At 40.4% G+C, this 25,652-nt stretch overlaps 1 protein-coding gene across 3 annotated transcripts in view; it reads left to right on the top strand.

The window, feature by feature from the left end:
• Nucleotides 1-20,691, top strand: part of ICA1 (islet cell autoantigen 1) — a 32,214-nt gene extending 11,523 nt beyond the window's left edge. For 2 of the 3 annotated variants that reach the window (XM_072412938.1, XM_072412937.1), the window contains exons 4-15: nucleotides 564-636; nucleotides 1,083-1,206; nucleotides 1,393-1,591; nucleotides 9,096-9,221; nucleotides 10,783-10,881; nucleotides 12,714-12,805; nucleotides 14,237-14,298; nucleotides 15,014-15,055; nucleotides 15,140-15,199; nucleotides 16,101-16,391; nucleotides 17,904-18,005; nucleotides 19,876-20,691. In XM_072412938.1, coding sequence (XP_072269039.1) covers nucleotides 564-636; nucleotides 1,083-1,206; nucleotides 1,393-1,591; nucleotides 9,096-9,221; nucleotides 10,783-10,881; nucleotides 12,714-12,805; nucleotides 14,237-14,298; nucleotides 15,014-15,055; nucleotides 15,140-15,199; nucleotides 16,101-16,391; nucleotides 17,904-18,005; nucleotides 19,876-19,997 — 1,392 coding nt within the window. In that variant the 3' untranslated portion in view covers nucleotides 19,998-20,691. The remainder of the gene's footprint in view (nucleotides 1-563; nucleotides 637-1,082; nucleotides 1,207-1,392; nucleotides 1,592-9,095; nucleotides 9,222-10,782; nucleotides 10,882-12,713; nucleotides 12,806-14,236; nucleotides 14,299-15,013; nucleotides 15,056-15,139; nucleotides 15,200-16,100; nucleotides 16,392-17,903; nucleotides 18,006-19,875) is intronic. The other variant, XM_072412939.1, reaches the window with a different exon arrangement.
• The last annotated feature ends 4,961 nt before the right edge of the window (nucleotides 20,692-25,652 follow it).

The raw sequence follows: 25,652 nt of genomic DNA, 5'->3' as shown, positions 1-25,652 counted from the left end.
CATTTGTATCTCCATTGGAGGTATTTCATTGGAACTGCTCTGTGTCCAATCCAAGTTGCAACTAGAACCTTACACAGGGATGATGACTCTTTCCCCAAACTCCAAGCATTAGAGTTGGTCATGTGGGAGATAGAGGTGTAAGTCCAGGGGTGGGGACTCTTGCTCCGCCTCCATATGCCCAGGCAGCCAATCCAGGCAACAGAGTTCATTATGTAGGAGAAAGAGGCGGGAGTCACATGCTCCAATGTACCAGGCTATTCGCCCGAGTTCCCTGGGAGAACTGAACAGCAGGGGGATGAAAAATGGGGAAGAGGTGGCATTAAAGTGAACCTGTGAAAAATAAACAGCCACCTTTCATAAGAAATGGTCCCCCAATACCAGACCTTCAATAAATTGATCACACTGCTACATAATCTCAAAGGTCCCTTATTATATCCTCAGAGGTGGAGTCTCATTCCAGGGAGGGGCTTATATAATGACCAGCCCCTATAGAGCAGTTCAGGGCTATTACATCTGAAAAATATTTTATTTTGACTCTCAACATGAATTGTTTTGTTTTTCAGCTTTTTCATTCAATCCAGAGGACGTGCATGGAGCTTGTAAAAGTCATAGAACAGTATCAGAAAAGGATATGCTGTAAGTTGTGCGTATTTGTGTTGATATTCTATATTTTTTAATATTTATAAAGCCATTTATTTTTAATTATGGGGGTTGAAAAGGGTAAGAACCTTCCTTTGTTGGTAAAATTTAAAAGGAGCGTCAAACCAAAAGCAGAAAATCTGAAAACGTTATTAGCTCCATGATCATTAAATAGCTTTAATGATCACATGGACAGCCAACACGTTTCAGGGGCAAACTCCTCCTTCGTCAGGGCCTAAATTGATTCTGTAGGCAAAATTCCCAGTAAAATCTAAAATAAATATAGCATGTTTACTTATGGGACAAATATAAATATTGTGTGTACCAATGAAGAATAAATCACAGAAGTTGCTTTGGGGTTCAGGGAACGAGAACAACTTTTAAAATGTACTAATTTTGTCAATAGAATTGAATATCTGATATTATCCTTCTTTGTTGTGCAGTTCTTTCCCAAGAGGAGAACGAACTGGGAAAATTCCTCCGTTCACAGGGCTCTCAGGATAAATCCCGAGCTGGAAAAATGATGCAGGCCACAGGGAAGGCGCTCTGCTTCTCCTCCCAGCAGAGGTAAGTGATGTTCTTCTACATTGCAATGCAGACCTAAAGATTATGGAAGCTCTGGGGCTGGCATAGCCCTCCTACAATCCAGGCGCTGCATACATTTACTATACCCTGCCCCCATAACTAAAAATGGAAAATGAAAACCAGCCACTTCCATGCCCACCTGACCAATCTCTTTCCCGTTCCTCGTAGGCTGGCCTTACGAGCCCCTTTATCCCGACTTCACCAGGAAGTGGAAACCTTTCGTTATAGAGCAATATCCGACTCTTGGCTGACCGTCAACCGAATGGAACAAGCCAGGACTGAGTATCGAGGAGTGTTATTGTGGATGAAAGACGTATCGCAAGAACTGGACCCCGATATCTATAAGCAGATGGAGAAATTCCGAAAGGTAATTGCAGAGGAATTGTATTTTTTTTACTTTGTTAAAGCTGCACTCTGGGCATATGTAAAAAACACAAATAGAACTCAGTCATTATAAATATGCTTTTGAATTTAATAATTATAAGGTTTATTATCACTAGCACATTGCAATAATGCATAAATGTATATATGCAGAAACATGTCTTCGCCATGTACATCACATGCATTGGTGCTAACATTTATCTTTCTTAGCAGCCTAAATGCATCATACCAGTGCATAGACATGGCTTTACTTGGTGCAATATGCAGCTCATTCAAATGAAATGAATAGAATACCCTAAAACAGGGGTCAGCAAACTTTCTGAACTACTAGGCCATTTCAGGAGGTCAAGAAGGCACACTAGGTCAGAAGAAACAAGGTGTCCAAGGAAAGGTTTTTTCCAACCATGACTGCAAGCGAGCAGCCTCAGTCTTCTGCTCATCCGCAGTGTAGTCTCTGTACCTGTGCGCATGCCTGGCACCCCTTGAGGTTCGACCGCTTTAAAGTGCTGTTGGTGTCGTTGCACACTAAACACAGGGCTTTGTTGCCATGTTGGATGAAGAATAATTCGTCGGTCCATTTGGGGTTGAAGACACAACGTTCGAGGTCAACCTTCCAGAGACTGGTAGCTGCCCATTGCTTCTGCTCTTTAGACATAGTAATTGGGGTTACTGTGCGGGAACTCGCGATAACGGGACAATTCAATTAGACCGGATCCAACAATAAATAACTAGGGGGGGGGGGCGTTAGGCAAGACTAGGATACTGGCTAGGCCGTATCCAGCCTAAATGCCGGAGTTCGCCTACCTCTGCCCTAATGCAACGCATGCCAATACAAATCAACTTTTCAAAAACACATTGCACATCATAGTGAGATCAAGCCTGTTGATATGCTTTGTCATGCAAATTACTAAAATGCATGTCAAGCTAAACAAATTGCTGGCAAATAAAAAAAAGTCAGCAATAAGTTTAGGCTGTACATAACTTTTTATTGTCTATTGCATGGCTGCATTCTATATTATCAACAGAAGGTGGCGCTGGTATACAAGATTTCCCAATTTATCAGTTTTGCTCCATTTTTTTGTCATATTTTAACAATAATGATCACATACAAATACATTTTTCGTTATTTATACAGTGGAGAAGTACCAATTTTTTCAAATATTATTTAAATAAATCTAATAAACCAAAACAGTAATTGGATTAAGAATTTACATCAAATTATTCCAAAAAATAAAACAAAACAAAATATAAGTAAAAATAACTGCATCCACCTAAGTCCTAAAATTGCAATTTATCCAAAAGGCAAAAACTTCTTATAATGCATGGTCAAATGTTGCTTTATTTGATACAAAAAAGGACAACTGGTTACACAGGGAATGAACAATATACTTTTGTGTTTCTGTATTAATAGGCCAGATTGTATGTGTTTAGAAAAACATCCAGCCCATATTACCAAGTCAAAACTATTGCCTGAGACGATCCATATGTGGATGTTAAACCTCTGGATGTGGATGCTCCCTTGTTCACTTTAAGGACATTGCATATAACAAAAAAATTAGATATGACCAATTTATATATTGATAAAAAAAAATTATATTCTTTGCGGAGGTGAAACATTTGCAGTATGCCAGGTCTTATTGGTGGCTATTTACAGCCATTCCAAAAAATGTGGACATTTAATGCCCGCCCCCACTGCTTATTGCCCGCCCCCGCTGTTCACTGCTTGATCCTATGACTGCTTGCTGGTACTGGCAATAAGATCGGCAAGCTGGTCCTATGGGCAGCTCTTGCCAAGCTGGTGAATGCGGAAAGGGTTCAGTTTTCAAGAAAAAAATCCTTTACAGTGGGGCTAAATGCCTATTTTGTGGCCCAAAAAGGGCTGAGTAAAAAAGTTTACTTATATAATCCCTCGCTCCCCCACTGTTGTCCTCTCTCCAGCACCCAGGCTTTGAGGAACACATAGCTAACCACCATCAAAAGAAGATTCCCTTCTTCCCCAGATTTTTTTCCATTTCCTGTTGAGTCTCCAAGACTAGAAGTAAATGAAAATCTCCTTAATGTGAAACAAACGGTAAAAAATAAACTTGTAACTCTTTTCTCTATCCAAAACCTAAAAAGTTTGCTAGAATGCAAAATTAGCACAATCTAGCACATAATGATGATTTTTGTGGCACAATTAATTATCAGCGATTGATAATGTGAGCCAAAATAAATGGGGCAGCGTTGGGGTATTTAGCATATTCCTACCAATAATAATAGTGATGATATCCATGTATCATATGCGCGGAGTCCTCTCCGGTCTATGTGCAGTGTATTGATGGCTGCTATAAATATATTGCATTGGTAGGGATTACGTCAGCCGGCTGTGAGCACTCTGGAGATTCCTCTTCAGTTCTTCAATTATGCAGGAGAGGGAAGGAGAGGTCACAGCCGAGGGTTTCCATTACTTATAGAGCGAGGTCTGGAGACTTCAAATTGCCCGCTATGTGATCAGCAATCGATGGATCTGACACTCAAGCTTCTAATGTCTTTCAAGGTCACTTTATAAAGAACTTTGGAATCTTGAAAGTGCAGTTAAAACTTTGCACTTTTCCCTTGTTGTTCGGTCAGATTGAATGATAAGTAAAGATAGAAAATTATTTTATTATGTTTGAACTGTATATGCCATGTTGGCAGCACACTGGAGAGCCGGATGGCTGAATTATAGCACAACAGATGTCCAGCATTCTGACACGCCCCCATGTACAGTAATCCAATCAAAAACGCTTATACCCCTGATTGGGGTACGGTGCAGGAGGCGTGTCAGGCTGCTCAGGGGCTTGGCCTCTGTGTTACATGAGCAGCAGTCTGGCTCTCTTGTGTGCTGCCGAAACATGAAAGTTTTTGCTGCCATATTCCAACTACATAATATGTACACAAATGTCTTCTACCCGGCTTTTTAAACACATGTACAATGTTGATAAATACAACTTGCCTTTTGAGTAAAGACAAATTTCACAATGCTACAGATTTACAAATAACAATACGTTCAATATTCTAGTTGAACAGGGAGTCCAATGGAAACTATGTTTTTACAAGCAGATTAAAGAAGAAGAACCAAATCACTAAAACCTCACGTAATCAATATGATATCATTTGAAAAGCCCCTTTTTTAATTTGCAGTTTTCAATAAAATACCAATGCCATAAAGTCCTTTATTCAGCCAGTTCCTGTTAAAGGGTGACAACCTAGGAGTGGATGAAGGGTAAGCTGAATGAAGTAGTCACCTGAGTCCCTGTGCTTCGGAGGGCCCCTTCTTTGTTTGCTCTCAGTCCTTCCCTTTTTGCTTCCATTGGCCTTCGTCTATTAAATGAAGTTTCTGCACTGCTATAATATAACACTTTATCATTTAAAATGCGTTATTTTTAGCAATTTCCCACCGCTTGGAGCACATTGCTGGGGTCTGGGGTTTATTGCTGACCCTATTACTTGCTGTTGGTGGTTTTTGGGGGTTATGACGATAATCTTTCAAACTAGTTATGCCAATGTTGTATCTGTGCACACTCCTATAACTGTACCCAATATCTGCCATGCCAAATTGGGTACCTCATTGCCATCTCCTCTTGCACCCCGCATATTTTTGGGATGCCCCTGGTAATAATGCTATTTTCTTGCCTTCCAAATATGCATGGAATGGTCCAATATTGTTGGTCCAATGGTGCTTAGAGAATTAAATGCCGTTCATTATCTACTTCACCTCTTTGGCCCTAATCTGCATGAAAAAGGCAATGTCCCGTGATCCAGTAGGAATTTCCATTCCTGTGTCAGATATGATTATACAATGAAGCACAGACACAATGGTGGCTGTAAACTTTCATCAGTGAAGCTGGGTGATCCAGCAAACCCGGAACAGATTTCTTCAAAATCATTTGCTAGCAAATGTTTTGAATCCTGACCTAATCTGTTTTCTGAATCACCCAGGTTCACTGATAAGAGTATTCTCTCCTTACCTTGAATAGCTTTAAAAAATCTGGTCCAATGTGGCTGGCACTGCCTACCTAAGATCCCAAAGACCAGCCAAAACAGTTCTAATAAATAAGAGAGGTTCTCAATCTTCCCCATATTATCCAAAATCAAATATATTTGTCTGGAGGAAAGCTTTAGATGAACCATTCTCATCCAGGGTTCCATGGATCCCTCCAGAGGTTGCATGGGGTTCCTTGAGCTGTGGATGATTGGGTTCCCATTTACTGGTGCTACGCCACGTTTCAGAGCAGCATGACCCTAGAAATCGTTTTATCTGTCTAGGATGGCATTCAGGCCACTAAGGTAATGGGAACATTCTAGCTGACCACCAATGTAAGGAGCATTTTTTCCACTGGCACCCAGTGAAGAAATATTAGCAGATGTTCCTCGAGATCTCCAAATAATTTAAAGGGTTCCTCTGGGGTTAAAGGATTGAGAAAGGCTGCATTATAGCTTGATGGACACAGAGTGAGCAAAAATCAGGAGTTGAAGAAAAATCATTAGAAACCATTTTCATGCATGTGCAGGCTCTGCTTCCATCCATAGTAGTGCAGTACAGTGAATATCAGATACAAGTATTGGGCAGCATGGGGGCTCAGTGGTTAGCACTCTGGCCTTTGCAGCGCTAGGTCCCAGGTTTGAATTCCAGCCAGGACATTATCTGCATAAGTTTGCAGGTTCTCCCCGTGTTTGCGTGGGTTTCCTCCCACATTCCAAAAGCATGCAGTTAAGTTAATTAGCTTCCCCCTAAATTGAACTTAGACTACATTAATGACATGTGACTATGGTAGGGACATTAGATTGTGAGCTCCTTTGAGGGACAGTTAGTGACACAACTATTGACTTTGTACAGCGCTGCGTAATATGATGGCGCTATATAAATACTGTGTAATAATACAAGACATTAGAATATGTTGAAATATTCAGGTCCAATGTATACCCAGCCTTATAAAAATGACTTTCAGATGAAGTTTACAATAATGTGCACACATTGAAATCACTTTGTAGTTTTCCTTTAAGCGAGGTTCTGGTTCATAATGTTCCTCTTTAAGTTTTCCATGTGAGTCATCTATAATTGCACTGCAGTGTGAATTGATGTAAGATGGATATGTGTAACCCATTCATTGCTTGGCGTTCTCTTCGGATATCAATGTTTATTAGGATTATGCATTGAGAAGCTTGGGATCCATATAAGCAGGAGGGGGAGTTTCAGTGCTGATGGGTGCACAGGTTTTTGGAGAATATTTGGCTGCTTGGTTGTAGGTGGTGTATATAGCCAGCATGGTGGTAAAGCCGGACTCTGGGTTATCAGAAAGGAGCTTATAGTTCATGCTGCATGGGGTGTTACAGGACATCCATGTCGGTGTTTTGGAAAGGGAGAATCTGCTTCTGACTCCTAAAAGCTTTTGGCACCCTGATGTAGAATGGTGGCACATGGCTGTCATAGAGGCCAGTGGCGTCTTTTTACATGAATGCTGTAAATGCCACCCTGGCTCACCTTCAGTCTGTAATGAGAGACTAAATGGAAGCTCCCAGTGGCAGAATAGCTGAGTCTTGGAGAAAAAAGTGTGGAGAAGTGGGAGCCTCCAATACACAGCAATCTTGTTCTTTTCCACCTCCTGGCATTCTGTCAGTGGGTACCCTGGAGGGCGTGGGCAATTGCCAAGTTTGCCCCCTTAAACATACTCTGGTCTCTGGGGATAGAATTGCACAGCCAAACTGAAATAAATGATTATATAATATACTGCAGCTTACCAGTCCTGAGATGTTTACTGTTCAGTAAATGTTTTCTTTTTTTCTTCCTTTTTTTCACTTCCAAAAGTGTTTAACTGTCCCATCAATCCTGCAGCCTCCTTGGATTTGCTCCATGGTCATCCCATGGGGCTGTAGGATAATGTGAAGCAAACTCCCCTTGGAGATTCCATGTGAATCTCCATCCAGCCATCTCGTTTTGTGTATGTGTGAGATGGAGCACCCATCATTATGGGATTGTTCCACACAAACAATACATGGGGCGAAATCTGGTGCCTGGTATAAACCCCCCGATAAGGTGGTGCCGGACCCTAGGTGCCTGGTTCTGAAGAAGCAGCAAAGAAGATAACTGCACAAGACCTGATGTGGGGCAGAGGAATGGCTGCTAAATTGTCAACAACATGGGATTTGCTGTAGATCTATGTTTATTGAAGGCTTTAAAGGAAAGGGGGTGCATATTAAAAATTGGATGGTGTAAGGTTTGCTTTAATAGACTTTATAGCTATAACAGTAAATGCTTAGCTTGTATAACTAGAACAGAGCAAGAGATGTACATTGTTGGGAGGTGAGGGGGTTAATACTTACATTGATTATACAATGATGAGTTGTTAATACATATAATATTCTATAATAATCTATGTGGCAGTAGTTGCTGTAATCATTGGTTCCAGAAATGGTCACATTGAGAAGCATTTTCCTTCTCAATGACTTCATTCTTTCCGCTGATTGGCTCATAGAGCTGCTTTCGATCCCTGGGGTTCAGCATCGGGTCCTTTCATCAGGAGCATTTGGTAGCTCAGTTTTGGAAAACCCTTTTTTATGCTTAGATTTAATGGAACTAACAAGGGGCCCACAGGGACCTTTGGTAGTTTCTGAACCCCGATGAGTAGAATGACCTCATGGCAGCTGATACGTTGTCATTCAGTAAAACTGCAAACTAAGACTTTAGGAAAAAAATACAGGAAAAGTTTGGGTTTTATCTGCAAAATGTATTGTATTAGACAACAACCTCCAGCTACATCTGCTCTCAGAGACACCGGGCTAATCTTTCACCCTTCCTATTTGGCATCTAGCACTTTTTCCCTGTAAGGGCCCTACATTGATCTTCTCTACTTCATCCCTGGCATAATCCTTTTCTTACCTTGTTCCAGCGCGTAATGCTATAACAGCCACTAACGTTTTCAAATATACCCTTGGGAGACCGAAACGCGTCGGATAAAGACGTTAAACCAACTGCTTTTTACCATAAATATTATAAGGGTAGTGTTGCCTAGTTAATGGTCACATATCCCTTGACTGCTGAATGCAAGATTAACATGGGTTTTTCTATGTATAGGTCAATGATCCTATGATTTTCAAATAGAATATGATTTCACGTTGTATGTGTGAATATAAACGCACTAATGTATAATATGGTAAATATCTCTGTTTTCTAAGGCAATACATTTTGCAGATAAAACACCAGCTTGTTTGCTGTATCACACTTCTTGGGTCGGCAAGGATTATTAGTATGAAGAGAGGAGTGTATCTATCCCTCTTTCCCTTCTTTCAACCATTCAGTAAAATTGGTTATTTTGTACATAAATTGTAATTAAAGAAAACATTAAGGTTTATGTAGATCTGATTTATTGAAATACTTAATAACTAATGGTGGAGATGTATTATTAATTATTACACCATCACTGTGTAAATGCACAATTGGCATTGACCAGAATCTCTTCTCTTTTCCGTAGGTCCAGGCTCAGGTCCGTCACACTAAAGCTACATTTGATAGACTGAAAACAGATGTGTGCGAGAAGGTGGACCTCCTACGTGCCAGCAGATGTAACTTGTTATCCCATGTCCTAACAACATATCAGGTATTTTGCTATTATTATTTCATGTGCTATGTGTGGAAAACAAACTTCCAAAACTTTAAGCAAACCACTTACATGGATGCACCACTTACAGTCCAAGCCCCTCCACAAATCACCTACATTTAGAAGGTGAAAAATATACCTAAAAAGCAAATAAAATAAAACCTGCTGCACCTCCATTCTCTGTGCCTATGGTGCCTAGGTGAGCATGGCATTGCTGATATCATTGGGAAGATTCCTGTGGAATGCAGAGCAGCCAAGAACCCGCTAGAGCAATAGAATGGATTGCATTTTTGTTCCAGCCAACAGGAATCCGATAAATGGTGTTGTCCCATACAGATATAATATAAATTCTAACTTTTTGCGTTATACAGTAGAACCCAGATTATTTGGAACTCGGACAACCAGAAAATTCAGATAACCGGCACCCGACAGCTCCGCACTCCTGATTGCTTCCGCAGCCCTAGCGGAGCTGTGCCATGGTTTCTGCATCCAAGAACACATACCAAAGCTCCGCTAGGGCTGCAGGAGCAATCAGGAGAGCCGAGCTGTCAGGAGAGCAGAGCTCCACTGATTGCTCCGCTCCGTGATTGGCTGAGAAAAGGTAAACGGCTCAAGTCTCATCAGGGTTTCCCTTTTCTCAGCCATTCAGCACTAGAGGTGAATGAGGACAAGTCTCTCCATACAAGTTTAGTGCTGAATGGCTGAGAAAAGGAATTAACCTCAGTTAACCAGAAACTACACTTAAGATAACCGAGGTTCTACTGTATGTGTAACTAAACATAGATAATTTTTGGCAAGGTGTAGGGGGGCACAGGGAGTGTAAACCTACTTATAGTAGAAGTTCTGCTTTAAAGTTGTAAAACTTTGCAAGCCAAGGTGTTAAAGATAAAAAAAGACCAACAATTATTTTTGCCATACTTTTATCTGTTACATAGTAGGTCAGGTTGAAAAAAAACATAAGGGAAATAAACATATCCCAGATATAAAACCCTGTAAGACATAGTTGGTTCAAAGGAAGGCAAAAAAAACCCTGGTACAATTTGCTTCAACAGGGGAAAATAATTCCTTCCTGATTCCATGAGGATGTTCCCCAGATCAACAGTCTCTGTTATCTTTACTTTAAAACCCCTAATACCCAGTTATATTCTGTGCTTCTAGAAAAACATCCAGCTTTTTCTTAAAGCAATCTATAGTAGTTGCTGAAACTACTTCCTGAGGGAGCCGATTCCACATTTTCACAGACCTTACCGTGAGGAATCCCTTCCTTATCCGGAGATTAAACTTCTTTTCATCCAGACGCAGAGCGCCCCCTTGTTCTTTGTAATGATTTCAAAGTGAATAATTCAGAAGAGAGTTCTGTATATGGACCGTTTATATATTTATACAGGGTGATCATATCCCTCCTTATACATCTCTTACAACATTATAAATACTAATAACCAGGAACATTGACAGATACCTGCTTTAACATAAATGCTTGTATATGCTAATTGGCCCAAAGAATGAAAAAGTAGAAACCGCTCACTGATAACGTAAAATTTATTTTTTTGTTTATTTTTAGACAACCTTGCTTCATTTCTGGGAGAAAACCTCTCACACGATGGCGGCCATCCATGAAAGCTTTAAGGGGTATCACCCATATGAATTCACTACACTAAAGGTAAGCAATGAATTATCCCCTAAGGTTGACTGTTGTGACGTCCATTCTGCAGAAAGGTGATATTCAGACTTATTTTTTAAAGCCATCTGAAATGTTTGCTTTTTTGGATACAATGGGGAGGGGAGGTGGTATATTGCATGGTTGCTATATTTTATTCATGGCCCCACTGGGGAGATTCTACAAAAACATATTTAAATGGGTATCCTCAGGACAGACAGCAATAAAAACCTTGTTGGCAGATTCAACCCTTTCACACCTTACTAAAATGTTTGTTTCCCTAAATGAGAGATTTCACATTCACTTTTTTAAGTTTGGGTTGGAAAAGGTTGGATTGTCCATTAGGTTTTATTGCTGTGTGACCCCATTGGAAAGATTTTCTTCGCCGTTTTTTAGTGATCTGGTGTCATTAGCACAGGGCGTGATTGGATCCTTTATCGGACAGTAATTATTTGGGAGAATGGTTAGAATAATTTAGTTGTGACACCCATTCCCCATCATTTGTTGTCTTGGTGTCGCTTGGACAAGAGGTGATGGTAAATCAATGGAAATGGAAATCAATAGTCAACATAAATTTTGATAACTAAAAAACAAGTTTGAGCTTCAATAAAGATATAGAAGACAGAACATCAGCCTGTGTGTGCTGGACCCCAGTGCCATCACTGAATCATGAGTTATTTTCCCATCCGAGCACTTTGGGGCGATGAGTTATATTTGAAGACAATTTGTTCAGTTGCTCAAACATGTTCATTAATAAAATGTGTGACAAAAACCTACGCAAAAATATATTGGCAGTTTCCAGCTCCATTAATTATCAGCCCGTGTGGGCGTTCATCTAATGGCACGAGGGGGAGAAATATTGTTTACTATTGTGACAGTTTTCAGGCCCCGTCCCTTTTTTTTGTTTCAGGTTATTTTTGTAGTCACGACTGAAAGTTAACTATAAACAGGTTATTCTCTGGAAATTGGAGCTCTCTCTCTGCCGTCCTTTGTGTGTTCAAAGGACACCAAACAGGTTCTTTGTTTGAGAACAATGAATGTTTATGAAGATGACACGTTCGTAGAGAAGACATACAAACTATAGTTTATGGGCCTGATATATTAAAGCTCCCCAAGACTGGAGAAGATATACTATCATGAGTGATTTATCATACCTGGAATGGATTTCTTAAATATAATTTGCTCAAAAATAGAAAATGTTTTTCAGTCCTGAACCAGATTTATTGCAGGTTTGCTGGATCACCCATAATAGTCTGTCTTCTCCAGTCTTGGAGAGCTTTATTAGACCAGTTTTAATGTGTCTTCTGGTGTGAAATTTGCATGCATAATCTAAGTCAAATGTTTATCTACTCATTGTTCAAGAAACTCTGTAACCTTTTCCATTTGGAGCTAAGTGACCAGGTCACTTGTTTGAAGTCCACAGCCACCTTAAGCCGCATACACACGTGCAAAAATAGTCGTTGGAAAGGATCTTTAACGATCCTTTCCAACGACTTGAACTGCACGATGCATGAACGAGTGGTGTACATACAGCCGGAGAACGACGAATCGGCACCCTGCTGCGCGCTCTCCTCTTCCCTTGTATTACGATCGTTAGTCGTTCATTGACCGTGGATCCGCCAGGACGGCCGTTCGGACGATGGACGACTGGCGCTGTACACACACCAGATTCTCATCCGATATCGACCCTAAGCTCATTTTTGGGCCGTTGGACGTGTGTACGTAGATTAAATTTCCTCTTAGAGGGCAGAGTGATAATTCTTTCAATATGATTCACATTGATTGGTTTTATTAACCTGACCATCTACATAATTAAGTCTTCCTCTCTCTTCCAGAGTTTACAAGATCCCATGAACAAGCTAAGTCACCAAAGTAAGAAAAAGTTAAAAGCCAAGGAAAATCCTACCGAAAAACAGGACGACAATCAGTAAGTGGCTGAAGATATTAAGATCTAAAGAAAATTGAGAAGTTGTATAAGATGGCGAGAGAGAGTATCTGCTACTGGAACAGTGTTTCTCAATCGTTTTAAGGTGGGAGAACCCCTTATAATAACTTTCAGGTCATCAGGGAACCCTACTATAATTACTCACACTACATTAGTGTGGTAGCAATAGGAGGAATTTTCTTAAATTGCTGACCATTGGGAAGAATGTCACCCTTACAGATAGCCCAAAATATCATTGGGGTCACTTAAACTGACCTGAGGCACAAACTGCTCATTGCTCAAGGAACCCCCAGCAAGCTCTGGAGGAACCCTGGATGGGAAGCACTGTACTAGAAGATAAGAAAACTAGCAACCCATTGATGGCCAGATTGTAAGGTTGGTCAATGGTGAAGGCACAACCTGTTCATCTGGGGGCTGGCCAGGAAGTAAAGGAATATCTAAAAAAACAGTCATGACCAGAAACTTGTGATTGGAGAAGGGGACCCATCTTCTTTTTATGACATCTCTTCTGAGAACAACCATCTTTCTGCTGTATCTTTAGGACAGACAGTGAGAACTGTTCTCTCCATTGGGATGATTATTATTAATATTATTATTAATAATAATAAACAATATATTATGCATTGCTGTACATTAAATTGGTTGCAAATGATAGACAGACACAGACAGTGACACAGGATGGTGGATATTAATAAGGAACCTTACTCTTATCTAGACCTAGAAAAGTAGAACATTCTAATCTTAACTGGTTAGGATCAGTAGACCCCATTCATGGTATGCATTCTTACCACAATGTTAAAGCCTAACTTACTCACCCTTGGGTAAAGGTTATGTCAAGTTTTTCCTGCTGTTTGTGTCTTTATTGGGGAAATTTACCTTCACATTTTGTCCTGCTGACCATTGGTGGTGAGGACCACTTTTCAAAAAAAAAAAAAAACTTGTTGGAATTCTTTGGCAAACTCCAAGTTCTGGTGACAATACAAAAAGTGAGAAAAAATCTTCTCATTAACTACAGAAATAGAGACTACAGTCATATAAACCTAGCTGAGAATCTGACTCTTCCCTACTCAATCCAAAATCCCAAGGGGCGATGTGTTAAACCACTCAGTTCATTTTGAATGGGTTGACTTTTTGTTTGGGATATTACTAAACCAGAGAAAAAATGCATAAGAAAAAGTAAACTTAATACATTTAGAAATTCTGGAAGTTTTAGACATTTTTAAGGGATTCTAATAGATCAATGTGTAGAAAAAGATGGAGAAACTCATTTTGAGAACCTTTATGGGAACGCAGTCGTGTCCCATTGGATTTTAATTGGTTGATGGATATTGCAGATCTTGGCCATTATGTTGGTAGAAAGGAGTAATTTATGATGATATAAGATATAATTCTCTTTTTAATTTTTTTACGCAGACTGATCTCACTGGATGACCAGCAGGATAAGGAGCATGATGATTCTTTAGCCATGTCTCCAGGTAAATTTAGACGTTTTTGTACATGCTTTTGGTTTCTTGTTTAGTTCTTTGAACAGGAAGAGGCTTTGGTTATTATTAATATTAATATACATTAATACATGGTTATATACAATAATACATGGTTATTATTATTATACAGGATTTATATAGTGCCAACATATTACGCAGCGCTGTACAATAAATAGGGGTTGCGAATGACAGACAGATACAGACAGTGACACAGGAGGAGGAGAGGACCCTGCCCCGAAGAGCTTACAATTTAGGAGGTGGGGGAAGTATCGCACAATAGGAGGTTGTTAATATGAATGAAGTCTGAATATACCTTCTGGCACTCCATTGGGGCAAATTGCCAAGAGTTATGCAAATCTGGCATAACCTAATTCCAGATTTGCAGGAATACATGCCAGTAAACATATCTTATCTGTAGGAAATTGGATAACTTCTAGACCTAACCACTAAAAACTTTAAAACCCAAAGTAGGACTGGCCCCATAAATATATTTATCAGAGCCACAACTATTTCACTTTTTTCAATGGAGAACAAACTTGGTTATGCAGGTAAATGTTTTAAACTTACAATGAAAGAAAGTTCATTTACACAGCTTTTGTCTTTATTTTTATCATTATGTTTGATACAATTATCCATCACTAACATCATTATTATTATCATCTTTATTTTTGCATGTTTTTTATGTTTCCTCATTTCCATATAACAGAACCCACTGATCCCATCAAGGAAAACATGCCTACATTTGATGGTAAAAAAAGAGATAAATGTTTAATATAATATATGCTTCCTTTATAAATTAGATGTATTGCTAACATGTTATTTCATTCTCCAGGCACCCTGGATGACTTGTTAGACTTGAAGGCAGAAGAGAAGTTTTTTTTTGAAGATAGTGGTAAGTTTTAGGTCTAAGTACTTGTTTACTGGGCAGTTGGTGGGGGTTTACAACATCTTTTATTATTATTACACTGTATTTATATAGAACCAACATATTATACAGCGCTGTACAAAGTCCATAGTCGTATCACTAGCTGTCCCTCAAAGAAGCTCACAATCTAATGTCCCTACCATAGTCATATGTCATTAATACAGTCTAAAATCAATTTTGGGGGAAAGCCAATTACCATAACTGCATGTTTTGGAATGTGGGAGGAAACCAGAGTACCGAGGGGAAACCCAGGCAGACACAAGGAGAACCTGCAAACTCCATGCAGATATTGTCCTGGCCGGGATTCGAAGGTGGGACCTAGCACTACAAAAGCCACTGAGCCACCTTTCTGCCCTTGCTCATCCAGGAGGGAAGCTCTTGCCCCTGGAGTAAGTTAGGGTTGGATGTGCTTTCCACTATTGATAGGTAGGGTTGAGGCAGATGGAGTAGCTAGACTCCCTGCCCATGTGAACAAATACTAAAAAATGTCATTTTGTGTTATTATTGAGTTAATATGTTGGCTGACTGGACACAGAGGGATCTAAAGTGTGTGATGGGTTCCAAACATTTAATGATAGTGGACAGGAGTCCAAGAACATCTTATGAGCCTCTGGAACCAGTTTTGGTTCCAGAACAAGTACATTTTGCTAATCCCAACACCAATTCCTGAAGAGGGTCTCAGACCTGCCACTTCCTGCTCCCTGGCCTTGGGGGGCATCCAAACTTTTCATGTAACACTTCTAAGTATTTATTACTACTCACAGAGATCAAAGTTCTTCAGGTCTTCTCTACAGAAGGATGGTGCCATGTTTGTTTAGGCACCATCAAGGGTGAAGTCTACATTGATTGATGTTTCCTTCCCTTACAGCCATGTCCAAGGTTCCGCTATCAGACTCGGCGGAGGCGGACACCCTAGAGAAAGACGAGATGCAGCTGCTAAATGAGATTTTGGGTGCCTCGTCGCTTGATGGTGGGGACCTTGGAAAAGAGTGGACAGAAGTATTTGGGGAGCCACTATTTGGAGAACCGCTGTTGACCAACAATCAGCTCTTGAGTCTGCCCAGCGAGGAAATGGAACCTAAACCTGAAGCATCATCTGGTTTTCTACCATCACAATTGTTAGACCAAAACCTGAGCAGTCTTCAGTCTTCATTTTATGGTAGGTTTTATATAAAAGGGTGGACCTACCTTGTCTTGTAATTTGGTGCTCAAAGAAGATGGAAGTAGATAAGGGAGGTGATACTACACTGATGAAGGGTTTGGTGTTGTAAGAGTGACTTCCTTTAAGGTTTATTATGGTTTCTGTACCTACTTGGAGGATTTTCCCAATTGGGTCAATATCTACCAGTGAGCCACATAGAAAGCTTTGAACACCTAAGAGGTTCTTATTATCCCAAAATGAGAAAATGGCTATCATTTTAAGCAGAGGGAGGGTGGAACCTTTTTCCCATCCATTCCTTTTGCACACTTTACAGAAGTTAAAGAATAACACTACACAACTCTTAGAACATGCCATTATATTGGAGCACCTCACTACACATGGTATTGTCGGAACACTACCTTGCCTTTGTATTACACAATACCATGTATCAGACCATGCAGCTGGTCATCTATGCCAAACCACGTTTAGAATCCACTGGTTCCTACAAACCTACCAAGAAGTCCTTGGAAAGTTTGAGATTTGAAGACTACTAGTGGGAAGGGGTGCCCTCAGTCCTGAGAAGAGGTGGTACTGTTAGGATGAAAGATATTAATCTTAGTAGTGTAGAATCCATTGGGTGGGACAAGTTATTACCAGGTTTGCTCTTAGTGGGTAGGATTTCTGAGGGGAAAAGTTGCGAGATGTTCCAGATAGGTGGGCAGCAGGCTACACATTCTAATTGGCAGTCATCGTTCAGTTCATTTTTCAATTAGGTATAAAATCTAGGAAATATCTGTTGGTCACCCTTAAGGAGTTATCCACACCCATGCGATTTGTTATTTTGTTTTTTTAAGCAAACACAAATGTGCAGCATAAGAAGTTTTTATTGTGCATTGTACTTACATCTATAAATTCATTTTATCAAAACCAATAAGTTTATCCCTATTGATGTTCAACCATAATCCTCAAGCAAAGTATATACTGTTTCATATTTTACTGTATTTTTACAAGCATAAACTATATGAGGGATGGTGGAGGAAGGGTGGGGGGGAGTAAAATGAGGAAAAGGAAATGGAGAGATCAGGGACCAAAGGAGAAAGAGCCCTGGGAATATTGGGAAATTTGCTGGAGGGATCAGAGACAGTGGGAGTTGGGGACAAGAAAATTGATGGGGAGGGATGAGGCAAAAAAGAGAGGTAAGTAGAGTAAGGACCGAAGAGGGGGCACAAATGATTGCAAAGGAAGGAGTAACTGGGAAAGTGAAGGGATTGGAGAGAAAGGAGGAAGGAAATGGTAGAGGACAGAAATGGGGAAGTGGGTCAGGAGAAAGGAGGGGATAGATGAGGAGGGCAGATAACCGAGAGAGCAAGAACAGAGTAAATTTGCCCAGGGCAAGAAAGGCCTTGAGGGGGTGGTGATCTCCCCATCCTTCAAATTTCAACATTTTTACAGCACATGTTGACAACACGGTGCAACGCAATTCCCTTTTTTTTTTCTATATTCTTTATTCTGTATTCCTCTATCTTTCAGACTGGACAGCATTCAGTGGGGCTGCCTCTTCAGCACCATTACCATCATCAGTCTCTTCATCCACAAACATCAATCAAAATAGCAATCCAACCCCACAAAAAGGTAAGAATGGAGACAAAGCTGGTCCTTGTTCTAGAAGATGTGATTTCTGCAGTCTATGGAAGTCTCCTGGAGTATTTTGTCACCCAGAATTATTAGTGTGTGCAGAATATTCTGTGTTGCATTGAAAGTTGTGATTCCTGCAAATTACTTAATGTCTTCTAAAAAATGGATATCCAGCTGTATGATGTACAGTTGTCATTCTTTTCCTAGAAGCAATGAGCATATAACAGCTTCTTTAGTGAGAGGTCAGCAATGAAATAAAGAATGAATTTTTACTTGCATCTCAAGAAACCCCAACAGAAGGAACATTCAGCCAGTACCCCTTTTTTTTCCTGCTGCACTTAATAGGCTCTTTGACTGGAACAATCCAATCCTTGTGGGAATAACCCAACTTTTACTCATTAGTCTTGGCATTGGCTTGGGTGGGTTCTTGCCTCATCTTCCTCCAGAATCCATAACACCAGCATATCCTTATCCAGGAACCAGACCTGAGAGTTGTCTTACCCCTATCAGCATATAAGATAGCATATATAAACTGTTTTTCTCCATGGACCCCTTACAGTGCAATTACATTGTAGCTTTTTAACTTCATTCTTATCCATTACCTTAAAAGGTATCTCATCCTTTTCTTGTAACCATTTGCCAGTAAAGTTTATAGACCATAATTATCCATGGGCCCCTTACCCTAAGATATCTCATGATGTGTAATGAAGTAGTAGTAGCCTCTGTGCACCATAATCATCCATAGGTCTTATTACCCTTAGATGGTTACGGAGAGGAGGAGATACCTCAAACAAAATCCTATATATACCAATGTAACCCATGGATCCATTGCCCTAGGAGGTATTTTATACTCTCCAGTGGAACCATCTTGCACTCTCAGCCCAACCTCTACTGGCAATCCTCATCAGTACCCAGTACATGCAGACTCTTTGACACTTCCCAAACCCAGTTACACAACGGCATTTGGACCTAGCAATTCGCCATTTGGGTCCCAAACACTGCATTTTGAAGATCAAAAGATCATGTGTCCACCTACCTTTTCTTTTCCAAAACCACCCAGAAGTACTGGGAGACTGAAAGTGCAGTAGATTGGATTAAAAATCCTGGAGAATAGGGCAAAGGATAAATTTAAGAACAGTCGGTTATGGTTTTACCTTTATTTTGCCCTCTGCATTTCACTTGTTTTATTGTAATTAAATGCCAGTCAATGTTACAAGGTTTGAATTGAACAAAAAACACTTCTGAAGCACTTATAACAATGTAACTGCTTATTTGGTGTTGACCTTTTAGGCTAAGTTCACATTGGCTATGAGTTTGCTGTGCATTTACCACTTCCTCATGCCAGGGAACCGCCGTTCGGCAGATTCCTGGCAGCAGCTGAATATTGATTGAATTGGGGCCTCAGTGAGTTGTACTAGTCCTGCAAATGTGAGGCCAATGGTTTATTAGGGAACAAATGTGCATAGGGTTTTTTATCTGGGATATGTTTATTTTCCTAGTGATTGAACTTGATGGATTTATGTCTTTTTTCAACCTGGGTTACTATGTAACTAAGTGACCAAGTAGTAGGCAAAGCGCACTATGCAGGATCACTTGACTCCAAAGCAGATTTGAACCTGCCCTTAATTTCTTGGCCTTTTATATAAAGTTCATTTAGAACTGCATGCCCATCTAAGCCTATCCTGTCTAGAGGGTGACAACGCTGCATTATTGCAAAACAACCACCCTATTAAAAAAAATAATGAATCCACTGGCCGGACCAAGAGGTTCTGAAACTATGTTACATAGAGGACTCGGACAAACAGTTTATGTTATTTTTTGGTTTTGCCCATTTTGCAACCCTAACAATTATCCATTTATTTTGTAGACTCATCTAAAAGCACAAAAGATCTGTCCAGCTGGTACAACCTCTTTGCAGATCTCGATCCTCTATCGAATCCAGATGCCGTTGGAAAAACGGACAAAGAACACGAACTGATGAATGCATAACCACTTCCTGTGTTGCTGCGGACATCCCTCCTCCTACAAGCACCAGTCTCCAGCAACGCCATCACCGGGGGCCGACCTCGCCCCGACACTCGTGCCACTTTTTTTTTTTCTTCCTCAAATAAAAATGAATCTTTTTTTCTCGTTGTACAAAAGATTTGTGAAGTTTCTCAGCTTTGCCAATATCTACACTGGACTCGCTAAAGAACTATTTTAAGGGAGATACTAGGAACCTATTTTTATAACTGCCGATGTAACCGCCAGGGGATGCAGACGCCAAATGTCTTTGTTTTTGAATTCTTCTTTTTGTTCAGGCGCTATGGGTCTTTCTGTTGAGAATAATTTATTTGGGTGGGAGCAAAATTCTTTTTTGTTGCTAAGAACCTCAGCATGAACTTGATGAGCGACCTTCTTCTATTTCAAGGCAGAAGAGCATATACCGAGTACAAAAGCAAACTGCTTCCCTAGGACGATAAAGAAAAGACGCTGCTGTTGCTTTTTTTTTTTTTTTTTTTGAGGAAATGGTTTGACATTTTACCAATATGACTAAGTGCCTCGAATAGATGGCTTTTATTTGTGACATGACTACTGCACTCAAATGATCTACACAAGATGAAGTATTAATCCCAGCAGTTCTCACGATGAGCATGCTTGCAATGTTATTAAAGGAATTAATAAAAATACTTGGAAAGTGCAATGCAGGTATGCTGGCATTTTATTTCCCACATGTATGTCGTAGACTTCTTTTAATCTGGTCAGCTTTGTCCTGTGGTCTTTTGGGTTGAATGATGACTATAGCGCCATTCATCCCATTTCTGCTGAGCCTCGGCTGTCATAGACCCACCTCTGGGATGTGATCACACCGGCTTAAGATTACTGCACTCCTGGACTTTGCAATACTTAAAATGATTCATTTATAAAGCTGTAAACCTGCAACAATTGATGGTACAATCCAAATCAACATTACCTGAGATGAAAGGTTGTGCTCGGCAAAAATGTATACAGTGGTGCTCCAATGTTCATCAATTTGTCTTGCTGGCTTGAGAAATTACCAAATGACCAATTGGGAATAACCACTATTCACTCCTATGGAGGAACGCACAGCAGGGCGCAGCTCACACTTCCTACCCTCTCTATATAACAAGGCAGCACTTTGTGTACAGCATTCATTCATCTGTCACTGGAAACAATCATGAAAGATCATTTGTAGCCATAAATATTACAGAGTATTTATATAGCACCATCATAATATGCAGTGCTGTACAAAGCCCATATTCATGTCACTGACCGTACCTCAAAGGAGCTCACAATCTAATGTCCCTACCATAGTCCTATATCATTAACATAGTTTAAGGTCAGTTATGGGGGAAGCCAATTAAACTAACTGCATGTTTTTGGGATGTGGAGGAAACCCAAGCAAACACAGGGAGAACCTGCAAACTCCATGCAGGTAGTATCCTGGCAGAGATTTGAACCTGGGACCTGCAAAGGCCAGGTGCTAACCACTGAGCCACTGTGCTGCTGCCATAATGTACAATGCTTTAAAGAGGTATTTAACCCATGGTAACTCACCTGTTCCTGCTCCATAGTGGGCACCCCCATCTTTCTCTCTTCCTTATTTTCATATCTTTGGTGAGCAGCCAGGCTGGGATGATGTAACTGCTGCACAAGTGCACAGGAGTTCATTTTGTTCTGGCACATGCAAAGGAAGCTGGGTGGCGATCATTCAAGTTATTACAGAAGGAAGATCGCCTGTCCCTTTCTGCAATGAACACCTTCCTGATCTCAAATTTGCAAAGTGCGACTTTAGTTCCACTTTAAGCCCTACTGAGGGTTGACATCACATAGATGTTTGTGTCAGTCCAACTCGCTGTCTTTTGCTAAGCTACTTACCCTCTCTCTGATCTCTGCAACATAAAAAATTATCATTCTGTAGTGCTAGATAAGAACTAAGTGGGTTGTTTAATACAACTCTGGATGTGTGCAGAAAGGACATTTCTAATAATTAGCCTTTTTTTCACTTCTCAAACTGGTATAACAAAATAACTTTTCAGGCATAATAAACAGACCAAAAGGAAGCAAACCTTTTAAAATTTTTCCCTCTCCCTTGCTCTACTATCTTGTATTTATATACAGTAGTGCTGGCCAGTGGCAGATGTAACTTCCATATGTCCACCCCCAGTGCTGACATAATACGCAGTGCTTTACAGAGTCCATAGTCATATCACCAAGGCTATGTATACATGTCAGATGATTGTGTGTACAGCGCTCGTCTGATGTCGTTCATGGATTCGTCCTGGTGGATCCACGAATGATGAACCATCATAATACAAGTGAAGAGGAGAGAACGCAGCTGGGAGCCGCTCCGTCAGTCACCCCTCTCCAGCACAGAAATGTCTCAGTCCTTTGTCCTTGGAAAGGATCTTTCACAACAATTATTGAACATGTATGCATAGCCTGTCTCTAACTGAGGCTCACGATCTAATGTTCCCACCATAGTCATATGTCATTAGCACAATATAAGGCCAATTTTGGGGAAGCCAATTAACCTATCTGTATGTTTTTGGGATGTGGCAGGAAACCAGAGTACCCGGAAAAAATGCACGCAAGCACGGTGAGAACATACAAACTCCATGCAGATAGAGTCCTGGCTAGGATTTGTACCTGGGGACCTGGCACTGCAAAGCATGCTAGTCATTGAGCCACCTGTGTGCTTTTGCTTTGGTCTGAGTTCCTTTTCTCATCTACACCCCAAGAAAGGACCTCGGCAAATTGTAAGTCCCAACCAACGTGTGATGTTTCAGGGCTGTACGATGCCCCCTTATGTGGTTGTGACTCAAAGTTGGAGCTGAACTTAATCTTCAGTATACTGATAACTGGTCTAATCTTGCAAAACAAACCCATAGGTTTTGGACTTCCCGCACCCAAGAATTAAAAAGGTCCGATCATCATACGTGGTGCGGCTCAATTTCCCATCACTTCCAGTTAAGTTCAGGTGCTTACACTGCTTTGCATTTATAAAAAGAAACATTTAATCATTAATAATGAATGCAGAGCTGCATTAGTAACAGCTTTTCTATCCGCCAGGAGATTTGGAGTCCAGGGGTGTGGTACAGGAAGGGGTTAATAATAGAAAGCGTGGGTTAAAAATTTTCCATTGATGTGCCATAAAAGAAATATGCCAGCAGGCAGATAATCTATATCATATGAAAGTTTATTGGCGTGATCAGTGGAACATGAACATTGAAAAGGGAACATTAAATATTTAACTTGAGCTGATTAACCAGTTATTTGTGTGGGCTTTTAAAATGCACCAAGTAAATATTATTTTTAATTTGAGTGCTTCTAATTCTGTTCGTGTTACTTGCTGGTGATAGCATGGGATCCATTGTGTGTTGGCTAAAGCTACCAAAGTAGCAAAAAGCTGAGCTCACAATATTTCCTGCAGACCTATGAACGATTTGCACCATTGAGTTGCAGTAATGCATCATAGGCAATGGTGAACCTAAATGAATATTGCAAGTGCATTTTTTTCTGTACACTTTGATGCATTATCAGAATCATCCAGTTTTTTATTTTAAATCCGCCAGAGGGAACACAGGCCACATTTCTCCAGCCACTTTCTGCAGCCTTCAGGTTCCACTTACCACCCGAGAAAGAAAAGTTTGTGTGGTATCACCAGGCTAAAGATCTGGAAAAAAGTGTACAGTGTTCTTTTAAAGATGCAGAATGCTCCAAAAGACGAAGATGTTGGAAGGGGGAAGTTTCTTCAATCTTAAATTAGGACTTAAGAAATGGGTAGCAATTTGTGCCACCATAACTCTTTAGTGAGAGCCGACTGGCTAGTCCTCGCTTCCATACATCAGTGAGCCTTGGGCACCAATGACTTTGTCCTCAACTACTCTTCCTTATTCCACCATTGGTAGGTCTCTACCATAGTCCTGTGTAAATTTGCTTACATCCTTACACTTTACCAATTTTTCCCTCTTTCTGACACATAGGGCCTGATTTAATAAAGCTTTCCAAGGCTCAATAGGATGCACTTTAATCAGTGAAGCTGGGTTAATAACACAGACCTATGGTGGCCCTACACTGGTCAATGGGTGCATGGCCAGTGTAAAAACAAACTATCCACCAGGTAGTTAGGTGCTTTGCGGCCTCCTATTTTTTTCAATGCTTAACCCCAACCCCTGGATCATACTTCAAAAAGTAGGAAGAGCTTCATTTGCAGAGTTACATTTTGGGGTATCTGAGTTAGGGATGTGGTGTAAAGAACAGAATTCCAAATCATTTGGGAGGAACCATTTTTTCATAGATTCTAAATAAACCTTGAATCTAGCACTAAGTTTAAGGAGAAGGATATTCACTGCCATACTTTTGGTTGAAATGATAGCCAGCAACGAGGATGGCCTTCCCCATTTCTCTTCTGAATGTCTTCATATTATGGAAATATATTTGGGAGGGGGGAATGATTACATGCTAGTTCTAACTGGTCCACTTGAGGAATGAAGTCAATGAGATAAACTTCCAAATATCAGCAAGTTCCAGGATATATTAATTATGGTGCACATTGAGTGCAGCCAAATTGGTAATATACAGGTTAGGTCCATATATATTTGGACAGAGATAACTTTTTTTCTAATTTTGGTTCTGTACCACAATTAATTTTAAATGAAATAACAGATGCAGTTGAACTGCAGACCTTTAGCTTTAATGCAGTGGGTTGAAAAAAGATTGCATACAAATGTGCAAAAAGCCTTTTTTTTTTTTTTTTTTTTTTCATCACAATCACTTCATTTCGGGGGCTTAAAAGTAATTGGACAAATTAAAAATTTGAAAATAAAATGTTCATTTCTAATACTTGATTGAAAACCCTTTGCTGGCAATGACAGCCTGTAGTCTTGAACTCATGAACATTACCAGATGCCGGGTTTCCTCCTATTAATGCTCTGCCAGGCCTTTACTGCAGCGGCTTTCGGTTGCTGTTTGTTTGTGGGGCTTTCTGTCAGAAGTTTAGTCTTCAACAAGTGAAATGCATGCTCAATTGGGTTCAGATCAGGTGACTGACTTAGCCATTCAAGAATATTCCACTTCTTTGCTTTAATAAACTACTGGGTGCTTTGGCTGTATGTTTTGGGTCATTGGCCATCTGTATTATAAAACACCTTCCAATCAATGTGACTGCATTTAGCTGGATTTGAGCAGACAGTATGTCTCTGAACACCTCAGAATTCATTCGGCTGCTTCTGTCCTGTGTCACATCATGGATAACACTAGTGTCCCAGTGCCACTGGCAGCCATGCACGTCCAAGCCATCACACTGCCTCCACCATGTTTTACAGATCATGTGCTATGCTTTGATCATGAGCTGTTCCACGCCTTCATCATACTTTTTCTTGCCATCATCCTGGTAAAGCTTGATCTTGGTTTCGTCTGTCAAAAGAATGTATTTCCAGCAAAGTCCAATCTAGCCTTTCTATTCTTGAGGCTTATGAGTGGCTTGCACCTTGCAGTGCACCCTCTGTATTTAATTTCATGCAGTCTTCTCTTTATGGTAGACTTGGATATCGATACGCCTACTTCCTGGAGAGTGTTGTTCACTTGGTTGGCTGTTGTGAAGGGGTTTCTCTTCACCATAGAAATGATTCTGCGATCATC

This window comes from Pyxicephalus adspersus, chromosome 5, assembly GCF_032062135.1.
Source record: "Pyxicephalus adspersus chromosome 5, UCB_Pads_2.0, whole genome shotgun sequence".
Classification (NCBI taxonomy): domain Eukaryota; kingdom Metazoa; phylum Chordata; class Amphibia; order Anura; family Pyxicephalidae; genus Pyxicephalus; species Pyxicephalus adspersus.
Note: the sequence above shows the minus strand (reverse complement) of the source record. Positions and strands in the feature narration are given on the sequence as shown.